We start from the raw sequence: 14,373 nt of genomic DNA, 5'->3' as shown, positions 1-14,373 counted from the left end.
GGGGGGGGGCGGGGGTGTAATATTTGGGATTAAGGGTTAGTTACTGAAACAATGTTAGACAGATGATGGCTGTATTGTACAAAGTAGAGTTGGTCCTATGCCTGCAATGATGCAAAAATTATGCGTTTATTCCTGTTTCAATAACTGACTCCAACTGTCTCTGTGATATAAATATGAATAGCAGTCTACAGTGGAAACTGATGTCTGTTGAATTAATTTCATCAAATGTTGGTATTTATTTGAATAATGATTACTCAAGGCCCTTTTTATTGACTTCCTGGAAAACAGGCCGAGTGGAAGAGCAAATTCATTCTGTCTCTCATATTTCATACTTGGATGTGGTATCAACAAATGTCATGGTCTTTAATTATTGTTTTAATCAATAACCGTTAGTTTCAACTTTGCTTTCTTGTGGATTTAGCTGACACGTACATAAAATCACCAATTTAGAATAGTTTAAACTCTAATGTCGACTAACACATTGCTAGACCCAAGAGACAATAAACATCCCAGAAATTCAGTATGCAGCAGGGTTAACACTTCTTGACCTCTGCAGTGCTGGAGGTAAGTCAGGTTTGACTATTTGTCACGGTTATCTGCCACAGTTAACAAACAACATTAATGCTTGTTTGTCTTGGTGAAGCTTGCATCTTCCTGAAAGCTGCATACTTTGCGGATTCTCACTTTAAAACACCTGATTTACTGCCTTCAGCCATTGACATTTCTGTCCAACATGTGGTTAAATCATTTGACCATCATTATTTAGTATGAGACAAATAGGTAGCTGTTGTGTGGTGCCTTTTATGCTCTGTATCTCAAAGTGAATATGCCTCGAAATATTTCTATAAAAGAGATACAAACCATTGAGGGACAGCTGACATGAGTCATTTTAGACTTTTTACACACTTCTGTTACAACAGTTTACAATTTTATCTTATCAGGATTAAATGTTTTAAAGGAATTGAAACGTAAAATTATATTACCCTATATTCACTTTAAAAAGTAAAATAAACTGTTTAGATACGAGTGTAATTTTAACCAATGGGAAGCACGTGATGGGGACATAAAAATGTAATGCACAATAGGAATAGGCCATAAAAGTTATTTTCTTGGGGGGCATATGGGACCACAGATAACCGGAATCTTCTTAGAGATGCATTCAAATGACAGGGCAATGTCTTATTGTAAACAGTACATTTGCGAGTATGGGCTCTTTATATAAAAAAAAATGGAACAACACACCTTCAATCTCAAAAAAAAAATTTCTTTAAATATTCCTTCTCCAGTAATAATAAACGACTGTGATTGGTGCACCGTGATCATGGCTGAGAAAAGTAACGCCTGCCATGTGACATTTTAGCAGCGGTCTAGAAAATATGTGGTGGCTATTGAATTGTAAACACATAGTGAAGAGTTAAAACAGGAAACTGTTATTTAAACTTATGGTGTTTTACCAATTATAAACAACGTTTGAGCTACGTAAAATGTTTTCAGCACGAGTAAAATCTATGATCGGAGTGTGATTAGTCGGACTTGTGAATGCAAACAAACAAACGTAGCAGAGTACCGATCGAATCGGTCCATTTTTAGCACTTGCAGCAAATGTCTGCTAGTGCAACTCTAAAGCAAACTTTCTTCATCCAGTTTGAATATGTATTAAGAATATAGAGTTTATAGTGTTATTTAATGAGACGTTGGCTATTACACATAGGAAGTAATGTACCAGAAGTCTCTCCGCGAGGCCTGTGATATGAATGAAACCTCATGTTGGGTTTAACAGTAACACATCTCTGAACTAGCACCATTTAGCCAGTTAACGTTAGCTGCAGCTGGCTGGCTAAATTGGTAAGCCTATATCTACTACTCTTAATAAATGTTTTTTAATATAAACAAATCTGGTCATATTTGCGCTGCGTGTTGGATCGTCTAATGAGGTTTATTGGCGTTATTCAGTCGAACAACACATACCATATGCTGGATAATATCGAGAACGTGGTGCTGGTTCTTTTCTTTTAGTGAATAGCATTTTTTTTCTTAGATGACTTGGTCTATTGATTTGTTGTTATTTGTTGCTCTTGGATTGTTTCAAGGTCGGCCGCTCCTCTGATATCGAGATCCAGAAGACTTAATCTATCCATTTATTTATTCTTCGTATTATCCTTATGGATTTGAATTTTTACTCGGATCTCTCGGACGGGACTGGTCAACATGTTGATTCTGAGTTCATGGATAACTCGTCTTACAATGGATATGATTCAGCGAACAAGGTAAATCTGGCACCTTTGTGCAGTAAAATATATTCAGTTTAACGAAGTAGGCTATTATTTTAGTATTGCAGTCATTTAGTGTACCATTGAACTAAATGTTTGCGTACAAATAATACACATTTTAACCTCTGTTTATTAGTTCGCAGGTGGCAATGATTCATACCTGACCATCAGTGGACCTGGTCATCACTGGTCATCTGAGGTAGTGCTACAAAAACTCAATAAACTGGTCTATATTATAAATTCTAAGTTCTGTATTATAAACGATGACTCTCTCTCTCTCTCTCTCTCTCTCTCTCTCTCTCTCTCTCTATATATATATATATGAAATACAAAAATATATATATTGATGTAATTTATTTTTATTTACTTGTGTATTGTTTTATAGTTATATACCATTTTATATTAAATTATAATTATTTTTTTAAATTATTATTATTATTATTGTAGAAAACATTCCATACGCCCTGTCTGGGTGATGAAGAATTTGAAATCCCACCAATCTCCTTGGATCCAGATTCTGCGCTCACAATAGAGGATGTGGAGGCCCATTTCGGAGAGCTGGCCGAACAGGCTGAGAGCTCAAGTACTTCTGGAGTTGGAAATAGTCTTGCCAGTAATCCTGTGGTAGGGGGGAATGATCCCTCTTTTGCCTCTGCTTTCATGAATCCATCATCTCAGGGCATGGAGCACCTGAGTATAGGTGTGATTAACCAGCCGGGAGGAAGTGCACTACTGAGCTCAACTCTGGGTGTGGTAAGCTATTCTTTTTCTATCAGTGATGATTTATCTTCATGTTTTTAGCATGTAAGAATAGGCATTTGAATAGCTGTTAATGTAATTAGATATGGAGTAAATTGTAGATTGGCACACCAGATAATGAGTTTTTTTTTCTGTCCTGTTTTTTTAAGGATCTTGGGCATTCTGTTGTCTCCCATTTCAGTAGTTCCTCCTCCATGACTATCGATGTTCCAATAAATGACATGAACCATAGTCTCTTGGGACACAACCAGCTCACCACCATAGACCATTCAGATCTAAGTGCTCAGTTAGGGCTCAGCCTTGGTGGTGGAGCCAGTGTGTCAAAATCTCCTGAACAACTGCTGTCAACCACACCATCCCCTGCTGGCTCGTTGCAGGATGAAGACATGGAGGACTTCAGACAAGTGAGTCTTTTAGTTATGGGCTTGATTGGTGGCACATTTTCTTTCTTTTTCCATCTTGTAACCTCTCCCCATTTGTGTTTCAGAAAACTATGCTGGTAGACTCCTCCTCAACCTCTCCGGCCATCATATCGCACATCCCCAACTTGACGGGTTCCACCCAGCTTTCCTCTGCTCCTCCAGCTGTGGTGAGGAGGGTGGGCGGTAAACCGGCCATGGTGCCTCTGACTACAGTGGACACGGGAACAACACTCGGAGGCAAAAAAGGAAGAAAGAAAAAAGATCCCAATGAACCACAGAAGCCAGTGTCAGCCTACGCTCTGTTCTTCAGAGACACTCAGGCAGCCATTAAAGGCCAGAACCCTAATGCCACATTTGGAGAGGTGTCAAAGATAGTGGCATCCATGTGGGACAGTCTTGGAGAAGAGCAAAAGCAGGTGGAGCATAGTTTTTCAATGGCGAAAAATGCAATCCATTTAAAATATACACTACCGCTCAAAGGTTTGGGGCCAGTAAATTTTTTTAAGAAATGAAAATTAATGATTTTGACATCAAATATGCATTACATTAGTCAAAAATGGCAGTAACTAAATTATAAAATAAAAAAAATCTTAGACTGTCATCCATTGGTGGGTCAAACAGATTGTCCCACCCCAAACTCACACGATTGATTAATATATACTTAAGGCCAATTATTGAAATGCAGTTATGTCAAAAAAGACTGCAAAGTCATTAAAATTAAGAATTATAGTGTAAGAATTATTTAACTTTTTTTTTTGTTGGATTAACTTTATTTCAGAATTTGACAATGGAATTGCATCTTCTTTTTCCAAATATTTATTCTTTAGAAGTTTTAAAAGAAGGAATTGTATCTGGAAATTTATGATTCCCATAATTAAATTCTGTTTTTATTAATATTTCAGGTTTACAAGAGGAAAACAGAGGCAGCCAAGAAAGAGTATCTGAAAACATTAGCAGCCTACAGAGCAAATCAGCTCTCCAAAGTGAGTGATTTTTTTCTGGTTCTTCCTCTGTGAGTTTTTGATTTCTAGTCTTATTTCTTTCTTTCTTTTCTTTGTTTCTCATCAGTCATCTACTGAGGTGGAGGATAGCACTCCTTCGACTCCTCCGTCTGTCCCCTGTCCCGCACCCGTCACTGCTGCTCCTGCTGCCCCTGCCCGTCCACGGCTAACACCCATCCCTGAGCAGAACACCATCACCAACATCTGCGCCTCCAATATCATCCTCAACGGGCCTCAAGTCACCACCCGTTCCCGCACGGGCTCTCTACCCCTGGCTGTCAGCCAGCCCCTGACCCCTTCCCCCAGCCCGATCCCCACTGTCACGAGAATCATCATCTCCAAACAGATTCTGCAGGGAGGTTCTCAGATCCACCAGATCCCCACGTCCATGGTGACGGTGATTCCAGCCGGATTACGAGCCGTGCAGCCGGCTGCTGCCGGACGACAGCCTCCACCGCTGCAGCAGATGCAGGGCACCCCACCTCCACCACGTCTGCAGCAGATGGTACAAACCCAAGCTCCGCCACCTCTTCAGGCCAAGCCCCGTGGAGGGCCAGGAAGTTCCATGGCTGTCACGGCTACACCACCTCCACCTCTTCAGATAAAGATTGTGCCTGCTTCTTTACACTCCGACCTGTCCACACCGATTATTGTTACTACAGCTACAAGTGCCAATCCTGTTATTGCCACATCCACCATCTCAGCCTCAGTGCTTCCAGCCCCTGTTGAGGTGCAAGTGGAAGAACCCAAAGAGGAGTTGGTCACTGGGACAGATGAGACTGTGATGGAGGAACCCGAAGAGGTTTGTTTTTCCCATAATTAAAAATTCACTTAAAAATGAAAATATGTAATTCCAAAGCTTTTTCCAAAAGTGTTGTTAGCCAACTATGGTCGTAGTTCCACAATTCTGTGTTTCCTGAAACCATGTTCAAATGAACATTCACATACAGTATCGCAAACTTATGTGGTTCCAACACCTGTGCGTGATGTCATTACTGACGGTCCTGTATTGTAGATGGTCTACTTAAAGGCACATTATGTAAGATTTTTTTATTAAAATATCCAAAAGGCACTAGAATAGTGTTATATATTTTGCTGACTTGTGTACTTGCATCATCCCAAATGTTTAGAAGAATGTTTACATCCAGAGAAATAAGCAATTTTAACTAGTGACACGGACTGTGTCCATAGTGTCATTGTGTCGCCTGCCAATGACGTCATAACCCCTCGATTTCCGATTTTGTTTTGTAGAAAACATGGAAACACTAAAGATGCTTTAATATGTACAGCTAAACGTGTCTCCGTGTGGACAGGGCCTCAGTCACGGCGTCATCAAACTACGCTTTTGTTTCTTTGTTTATTTTGAATACGCGCCCTCTAGCGGTGAAAAATTACATATTGTGCCTTTAACGATCAACAATACTATGGTACTTAATCAGGAAGTTACCCCTGTAACACCTCTGCAAGACTTTTTTCGTCTTTGGAATATAAGATATTTTGAAGAACAATGGTCACCAAACAGTTTTGGTTCCCACTTCCATTGTATGAACCAAAAATACAATGAAAGTCAATGGGAACCGAAGCCGTTTGAGTAAATGATGACAGAGTTTTTATTTTTGGGTGACTATCCATTTACCATTAACAGAGCTATTGTAATTGAACTTATCAGTAACAGCCATACAGGAAACGATTTAAAGATCAAACACAAGTTATGCACACCGCAAAGAGTTCTTCAGAGATGTTTTATCCCTTCTTTTTCAGATGGAGATGGAGGTAAGCATTGCTCCTGAGGCCTCCTCTTCAGCTCCTGCAAATCTCTGTGTCCGTGCTGGGTGTACAAACCCTGCTGTGGAGAGTCGAGACTGGGATAAGGAGTATTGCAGCAATGAATGTGTGGCCACACACTGCAGGTTTGTTTTTTGTGTGCATGTTTAATTTTTTTATTTGTAAGGTGATTTTTGTACGGTCAGATTCCCATGCTAGTGTCACTGTTTACTCTCTTGACAGGGATATTTTCATGGCCTGGTGTTCAATCAAGAGCCAGAACTCAGCCACCGTCAAATAAATGAAAATCCTCCCGTTTCTGGGTCTTAACATGCCTGGATGTGTCTTTTATTAGAGAACACAACAGAATTTTACTGGATTTACGAGTGAAGGTTTAGTGTTTTGTTGTAAATAGCTAAGGCATGAAAAAAGTAGTGGAAAAATCAGTTATAAATTGAAAATGTCTTTGTTACAACTGTTGGAGGTATTAATGAATGTACTGCAAAACCCAACTTGTTTGGTTTCCACATTGAAACAGAAAAGGACCTACGTGATTATTGTACTTTATTTGGACTAGTGATTTATGTACGTTATTAGTGATTTGATTTTAAGTAATTTTCAAATGCAATAGTTGTGATTATGATGAAAAATTAGTATTAGTGAACCTCAACAAGTAATGCAATCATTCTGCAATTCTATGTTTTGTTTAATGCAATTTTCTCATGTTGTACTGACAGTATCTTAGATCAGTGTTCAGAAGTGCTATCATGTCAAATCTTTTTGCCTTAGTTGTTTTTTTTTTTAGATTGTTACAGAAATTATTCAAGTATTAATAAAAGGCCGCCAAAATGGACTAAGTTTCTGAAGTCATTGCTAACAGACAACTTTGTTTGTAGTGGTTTTTCAGTGCACTATAAAAGTGTCTTTGTCTATTGATGACTATTCAAAACATGTATTCTGATCAAATATAGCATAGGAGTCAATATAGTAGAATGAATATTTTGAATCTGTAAAAAAAATAAGTGCTCCATTTTCAGGTTAGAAGTCTCAAGTTTTTTTTTCAGTCACAAAGCATATTTTTTTGTGTGTTAAATGAGTCACAGACCTTTTGTTCTCTTTGAACTAACAAGTTTATAGTTTAATAATTTTCAGTTAATGGTCACATGACCATTAAACAAAATGCAACAAAATATTTCCTATTTTGTTTAGTGTTTTATTGTGCTTATTTTCAATAAATTTTATTAACAGACAACTTAGTTTGTAGTGGTTTTTCAGTGCACTATAAAAGTGTCTGTCTATTGATGACTATTCAAAACATGTATTCTGATCAAATATAGCATAGGAGTCAATATAGTAGAATGAATATTTTGAATCTGTAAAAAAAATAAGTGCTCCATTTTCAGGTTAGAAGTCTCAAGTTTTTTTTTCAGTCACAAAGCATATTTTTTTGTGTGTTAAATGAGTCACAGACCTTTTGTTCTCTTTGAACTAACAAGTTTATAGTTTAATAATTTTCAGTTAATGGTCACATGACCATTAAACAAAATGCAACAAAATATTTCCTATTTTGTTTAGTGTTTTATTGTGCTTATTTTCAATAAATTTTATCAATATTCTTCACAAACCCCAGTTTGTACTGGGGAACCCTGATCTTGATGATCACTTCGAGTGCAAGGTTACTTTGAATGCTGCATGCAAAAGCATTTGTTCCTTTGAAGAGCCCAAGGTTATTTCTCCTTAAATGCAGTTGAATCACTTCTGGAAAGACTCTCAAAGTTTCATTTGGAATCATTCTCAAATTTGCTAGGAAAAGGACCTACGTGATTATTGTACTTTATTTGGACTAGCGATTTATGTACGTTATTAGTGATTTGATTTTAAGTAATTTTCAAATGCAATAGTTGTGATTATGATGAAAAATTAGTATTAGTGAACCTCAACAAGTAATGCAATCATTCTGCAATTCTATGTTTTGTTTAATGCAATTTTCTCATGTTGTACTGACAGTATCTTAGATCAGTGTTCAGAAGTGCTATCATGTAAAATCTTTTTGCCTTAGTTGTTTTTTTTTTTAGATTGTTACAGAAATTATTCAAGTATTAATAAAAGGCCGCCAAAATGGACTAAGTTTCTGAAGTCATTGCTAACAGACAACTTTGTTTGTAGTGGTTTTTCAGTGCACTATAAAAGTGTCTTTGTCTATTGATGACTATTCAAAACATGTATTCTGATCAAATATAGCATAGGAGTCAATATAGTAGAATGAATATTTTGAATCTGTAAAAAAAATAAGTGCTCCATTTTCAGGTTAGAAGTCTCAAGTTTTTTTTTTCAGTCACAAAGCATATTTTTTTTGTGTTAAATGAGTCACAGACCTTTTGTTCTCTTTGAACTAACAAGTTTATAGTTTAATAATTTTCAGTTAATGGTCACATGACCATTAAACAAAATGCAACAAAATATTTCCTATTTTGTTTAGTGTTTTATTGTGCTTATTTTCAATAAATTTTATCAATATTCTTCACAAACCCCAGTTTGTACTGGGGAACCCTGATCTTGATGATCACTTCGAGTGCAAGGTTACTTTGAATGCTGCATGCAAAAGCATTTGTTCCTTTGAAGAGCCCAAGGTTATTTCTCCTTAAATGCAGTTGAATCACTTCTGGAAAGACTCTCAAAGTTTCATTTGGAATCATTCTCAAATTTGCTAGCTTAAACCTTTCTCATTAGAATTGTGGAACAGTTTTTCTTCAGTAAACTTTCTCAATTGACAGATCAATTGCCATACTGGTCTCGATTTTAAAAAATGAATAAAATCAGCCCAGTAAACAAAGATACAAGGTTATGGTTTATTCCAAAAGAAACTGAAGTTTGTCAGTGGCTATGAGGAACGGAAAACAGGAAGTATAGTGAAACCATTTCTTTTGTAGGTTATAAACTCACAAGCCGAAGTAATTACATTGTTTTTTTATATCAAACTAAAAACATGTGATTGACAAAGCACAGCTGGTTAAAAACAGAATAAAACAAAGATTCACGTTTATTAAAAAAAATCTGTCAATTTAAGATTTAAAGTGAAATGTTTGCTTGCTCCAAATAATGATCACACATTAAATGCAAGAAAGTACATGTAAAAGATATAATAATGGGAAAACGTGAGCAGTAGTGTTACTAACAAATTTTTTTTAGCTTTTCTTAAAATAAGCTTAAAGTGAACAAAGCGTGCTAAGAAATAGTGACGTTTTAAAAAAACCATGTAAAGTACAAATCGCTTCAAAAATGATTACAAGGCCCTGTGAATCCTGCAGCATCCAATCATCTCCAATGTTCAACCACACATTAACCCACTTGAATGGGTCCAGACAAGCATGTTCAAAGATTTAGATTGTTAAAACAGTTATGACAGAAGATAAAGTCATTCTTTAAAAAACAAAAAGTTTAGAAGCATCCTAGAACTATGATTTTATTATTTACATCAAGCAAGAATCAGTCAAACCTACTTGCGTTGGATTGCACGACTGCACCCTCTAATGCCCTGGGTGTGTTACACTTAAGGGCAAGAACCTAATGAAGAATAAAAGTTTGTATAGTATTAGTACAGATGCAGTCAGAGACAAAGATTACAATAGAAAAAAAACTGTCCAGAGACACTTCTGAGCAACATGACAAAAACATTTACAACATGCTATCACAGAGAAAAAGTGAACGCAAAACAAATCACCCTGACGTTCTTACTGCCATTGTGTGCTATATTTACCGGTTGGATACAGTGGCTCTGATGTGAGGTAGAAATATGGTGTTTGGTTTAGGTCACACACAACGTTTGTTGGTTACTGAAGAGTTCGAAAGCTAACCGGCGCCGCGTGAGAGAGCCTGTGTTTCTCAAGGTTCTTGTAGATCCTAAAACCCTTTGAGCACAGGTTGCAAGTGAAGGGCTTTTCACCTGTGTGAAAGCGCAGATGAGCCTTCAGATTGTTTTTGAGACGGAAGCCTTTCCTGCAGTGCGGGCAGACGTGTGGTCTCTCTCCAGTGTGGAAGCGTTCGTGTCTTCGCAAGCTTTTCCGCAGGGCAAATGTCTTTTTACACCTCCTGCACGAATACGGTTTTTCACCTGTATGAAATCGCTCGTGACGCTTCAGGATCTTCTTGCGTTTGAACTTCTTGCCACAGATCTTGCAGGCATAACCATTTCCGTGTGTGAGGACACCCTGCAGGCGCCAAATGCCGTTCCCGCACTCTTTAAAGCAGCACAGCCGACGTCCTGTATGGACACGCTGATGGGTTCGCAGGTCTTTGGGTGTAGAAAAGCATTTTCTGTTGGAACCGTTTACCCTCTGCACACTGGACAGCATCAGGAGGTTAACAAGTTGCACAGAGCATGGCCGTAACAGTTTGCAATCGAACGGCGTTTGGCTCAGCTGTAAACGCACCTTCTTCGCATTCGCAGTACTATTTCCTGATGCCTGGCTGAGTTCAGTGGCCTCCGCTGGGGTTTTGCTGGATTGAGGAGGTTCTATGAGAGGTGACTTTTCAACAGATGGCAAAGAACTGACTTCCATAAGGCCAAGGTCCCACTGGCTCATACTGTCTGTGGAAAGGTCTGCAATGGGAATGCTACCTAAAACAGAGTTGAACGGATGAGACTCTGGGTCTACTACAGTGTGTGAAGAGGATTCCTGAAGACCTAAAAAGTAAAAAAAAAAGGTGGGTGATATATTTTATTCTCACAAAAATGTTACATTGTCTTTATTTTTGTGTCTTTTTTTTTTTTTGGTAAACAAGACATTAAATTACTGGAGCATCAAAGGGTTTAGTTCTGGATATATTAGAAAGAAAGACTACAATTTATGCATTTAACTCACGTAGTTTAGTATAGTTGGTTAGCTTTGAACAGTAACAAACATTTTTCATATTTATATTTTAAAATATAAATGATTATGAATCAAGCATGTCTGGTTTCTTCATACCATTTTCCTGAATTGTCCCTGGCTTCTTTAAGTCATCTGTCCATTGGGCTTCATGCATTAAGCTGTCTTCTCTGCCAATCCCCTAAAATAGTAAATAATGCACATGACTTGGTCAGTAGTGAAAAGCAGCAGAAATTGCAAAATTAACATATTACAAATGTTGTGATTTTTTTTTGTGCAACATTTTTCTTTTTCATTTACATTTATATTAACCAATTTGTACTCTTAAGTCATGGTTCCTAAATGGGGCTTCGTGAGGGAACTGCAGGGGGTTCATGAGATGATGAAAAGCTTCTAATAAATTATATACAATATAAAACAAAAATAAATGAATTTGGTTGCACAATAACTGCAATATAGCTTTAACAATTATCAAATTAAAGCCTGTGATTTAAATGACTGTATGGTCTTATGTGCTGCTTGTTTCAGAGCAAAGCGCAGGCAAATCGTAATCCAATGTTTTCAAATTCAAATTAAATGCAGCGAGCTCAATCTCTGCATGTTCTGCAAGTTTAATGTACATTTGGGAATGCAATGTGCACTAGGTTTACTTTATTTTCACACTCCCAACATAATTCCTAACATTCTGCAAAAATAAAAGCATGAGGATTTGAAATCTTAAATAGCTTGAGGCTTTGAACATTTGAAAGTGAAGAATTTAAGACATAAATGTTAGTATTGAAATTTGTAGTGTAAAATAAATTATTATAATTATTATGAAATAGCCTTTTATTTCACAGTACACTTGTAACTTTCAATAGTAACATATTTCTGTGGTAATTTGTATAATTACAATAATAATAATAATAATTATTATTATTATTACTAAATTTGATTCTAAAACACAATTATGAATGTAATGTGGACTGATGTTTGAGTCCACTTTAAAGTCCAGCTACAAAGTCAAAATAAAACACTAAAAAAAGATCAAAATGTTTTATCCATTTTCTTCCATGTCATAAACGACACCAAAGAACTGAGAACATGCAAATGTGTTGTTAAATTACTGATATATATATATATATAATCTTAAATTTCAAGTTTGAAATGGAAATTGTCTTTAAAATATGTAATGAATATTATTTCATCCAAGTAAAAAATGTAATTCAGTTGACAATATTATTATTATTACTAAATTTGATTCTAAAACACAATTATGAATGTAATGTGGACGGATGTTTGAGTCCACTTTAAAGTCCAGCTACAAAGTCAAAATAAAACACTAAAAAAAGATCAAAATGTTTTATCCATTTTCTTCCATGTCATAAACGACACCAAAGAACTGAGAACATGCAAATGTGTTGTTAAATTACTGATATATATATATATAATCTTAAATTTCAAGTTTGAAATGGAAATTGTCTTTAAAATATGTAATGAATATTATTTCATCCAAGTAAAAAATGTAATTCAGTTGACAAATCAGCGCCACCTACAGTTTCTTTGAAGATGGTGCATGGAAGGTCAACCTTGCATTGCAAATCCACAGCTTTTGGAGACTCCTTACAGAGAGTTTCAGAGGGAGAAAGCCCCTCCTCTCCTCTGGATTCCTGCAGACCAATCTTGTCTCTCTCAGTGGACACGCACTGATCTGAATAGGGTGTGGGTGTGGGGTGGGAAAGAACACAATACATATTACAATTCAGAAACATGAGAAAACTGGTCTGTGTAAATGAGTGCTGCTGGCTTTCTTAAAGCACATTATTTAGGGTACATTGCCCTTTCAATTAAAATCATTCAAAATTTTGAATTTGAAAGGTGCAAATGTCTGAGAACCAGCTTTGCTTTACACGAACAGGTGAATAAAAACAGACAAACAGGTTTATAAACTTTGTCTTGCCAAAACATTTTGATTATAAAAAATGTCATAATATGATGATTAGTTATTTCTCATTTTAAGAAAGGTTGCACACACAAATAATTGTATTTTTTGCATGAAAACTAAGCAATGGTTTGCAAAATTTAAACTGCTGCAAAGACGGACTTTAACCTTGAAATATCAGTCAACAGATTTTGAAAGTATGGCAAACCATATTAACAACTATTCCTTCAAATTAAACAGTACTTAGTTTTAAGTTACTTGTTATTTTAAGCAATCCAATAATAGCCTAAATAATACATTTTCAGTTTCAATAACGAAGTAACTATTTAATTGTAGTAGTACTTATTCCAACAGTGACTTTTATCTATTCATTTCAGTTTAGAGCATAACATGAATCAGCAAATCACATATAGACGTAATATAGATAGAGATTAATAATTTAATAGATAGATACAGATAGAAAAACTGCAAGAGAGATATGTTTGGCTTGAATGAAAACACTAACAAATCAATATGTATTTTCTCTCTCTACATTGCACTAATATTTAGAATATCACTATGCAGAAATGTTACTGAAAATATCAAAACAGTAGGTCTAATATTCAGTCTAAAGTAATTAAGTACTAGTACTTTCTAACCTAGTAAAATGTAACTAAATACCACTGGAATAGAGACTAATAGCAAAAGAAGACGAAAGTACTCATATCTAACGAACAGTTACTAGGAAAAGAAAACTATACCTGCCACTATATACTAATTATTAACTAATAATAATAATAATAAAGAAATAAATACCAGTAACATAAAATAGATAGTTAATTTTAAGGAATATATATAATGCTTCGGCTTGCCACATACGATAGCCCGTACTTCCGGTCCACTCCTGTTGAATTCAACAAATGTGGAAGTACAACCAAGCTACATGCACAGCAAAAGAAGTGGCTGTTTTTTACGCAAACATACCCTGATGGTGGGACAGCAGTGTCTCTCCTACTTGCACACCGACGCTACAAACCATCTTGTCAGAGAGATTAGTTAATGCACTTTCCATATGAGCCCTGATGTCAGGGACACACACCAGATTTTCTTTGAGCTGAGCTTCTCTATCGACCGTGCAGCCATGGCAATCCAATGCGCGTCCTTCGAAAACTTTCGTTATCTCCACGACGGCCACCTTCAGTAATACCTCCATAACGGCCGCCACCTCAGCTTGAAACCTGCACACGGACTCGGACATTTTGCTCGCGGTCTGAACATGCACAATAATATTCACAACGCATAAACAAACAGATCGGTCGTGCAGTCGTTTGTGGTCATAGCCACATGGCTAAGATGGAAGTAATGGGCGTGTCTGCTGACACAGTGACG

General features: G+C 36.5%; 2 protein-coding genes across 3 annotated transcripts; one reads left to right on the top strand and one right to left on the bottom strand.

Moving 5' to 3' along the window:
- Window positions 1–1,525: 1,525 nt before the first annotated feature.
- On the top strand, window positions 1,526–7,067 carry tox4a (TOX high mobility group box family member 4 a). Of its 2 annotated transcripts, none has more exons than XM_016241485.1 (10): window positions 1,526–1,845; window positions 2,091–2,267; window positions 2,407–2,469; window positions 2,718–3,023; window positions 3,179–3,433; window positions 3,517–3,867; window positions 4,354–4,434; window positions 4,520–5,254; window positions 6,214–6,362; window positions 6,460–7,067. In XM_016241485.1, the coding sequence occupies exons 2-10, from the start codon at window positions 2,163–2,165 to the stop codon at window positions 6,515–6,517; spliced, it is 2,103 nt and encodes a 700-aa protein (XP_016096971.1). In that variant the 5' UTR covers window positions 1,526–1,845; window positions 2,091–2,162; the 3' UTR covers window positions 6,518–7,067. The 2 variants fall into 2 exon arrangements, with proteins under 2 accessions (XP_016096971.1, XP_016096980.1); XM_016241494.1 differs by having other exon boundaries at window positions 1,954–2,267.
- A 2,244-nt stretch (window positions 7,068–9,311) lies between these two features.
- On the bottom strand, window positions 9,312–14,373 carry LOC107559183 (zinc finger protein 124-like). The gene is made up of 4 exons (XM_016242943.1): window positions 13,969–14,373; window positions 12,620–12,774; window positions 11,184–11,265; window positions 9,312–10,900 (listed from the first exon to the last, which is right to left on the bottom strand). Exons 1-4 carry the CDS (start codon window positions 14,240–14,242, stop codon window positions 10,047–10,049), a joined length of 1,365 nt encoding a protein of 454 aa, XP_016098429.1. The 5' UTR covers window positions 14,243–14,373; the 3' UTR covers window positions 9,312–10,046.

The sequence above is a fragment of the Sinocyclocheilus grahami genome, unplaced genomic scaffold, assembly GCF_001515645.1.
Source record: "Sinocyclocheilus grahami isolate Dianchi unplaced genomic scaffold, SAMN03320097.WGS_v1.1 scaffold21.1, whole genome shotgun sequence".
Taxonomy (NCBI): domain Eukaryota; kingdom Metazoa; phylum Chordata; class Actinopteri; order Cypriniformes; family Cyprinidae; genus Sinocyclocheilus; species Sinocyclocheilus grahami.
Note: the sequence above shows the minus strand (reverse complement) of the source record. Positions and strands in the feature narration are given on the sequence as shown.

What these genes read in the sequence shown, in the direction of transcription:
- tox4a (XM_016241485.1), top strand. Translation starts at nt 2,163, where the DNA reads ATGGATTTGAATTTTTACTCGGATCTCTCGGACGGGACTGGTCAACAT. An exon ending in TTGGAGAAGAGCAAAAGCAG is followed by an intron (nt 3,868 to 4,353) that starts GTGGAGCATAGT and finishes TTAATATTTCAG; the next exon opens with GTTTACAAGAGGAAAACAGA. An exon ending in GAGCAAATCAGCTCTCCAAA is followed by an intron (nt 4,435 to 4,519) that starts GTGAGTGATTTT and finishes GTTTCTCATCAG; the next exon opens with TCATCTACTGAGGTGGAGGA.
- LOC107559183 (XM_016242943.1), bottom strand. Translation starts at nt 14,242, where the DNA reads ATGTCCGAGTCCGTGTGCAGGTTTCAAGCTGAGGTGGCGGCCGTTATG. An exon ending in ACTGCTGTCCCACCATCAGG is followed by an intron (nt 12,775 to 13,968) that starts GTATGTTTGCGT and finishes CACCCTATTCAG; the next exon opens with ATCAGTGCGTGTCCACTGAG. An exon ending in AGGGACAATTCAGGAAAATG is followed by an intron (nt 10,901 to 11,183) that starts GTATGAAGAAAC and finishes TTTACTTTTTAG; the next exon opens with GTCTTCAGGAATCCTCTTCA.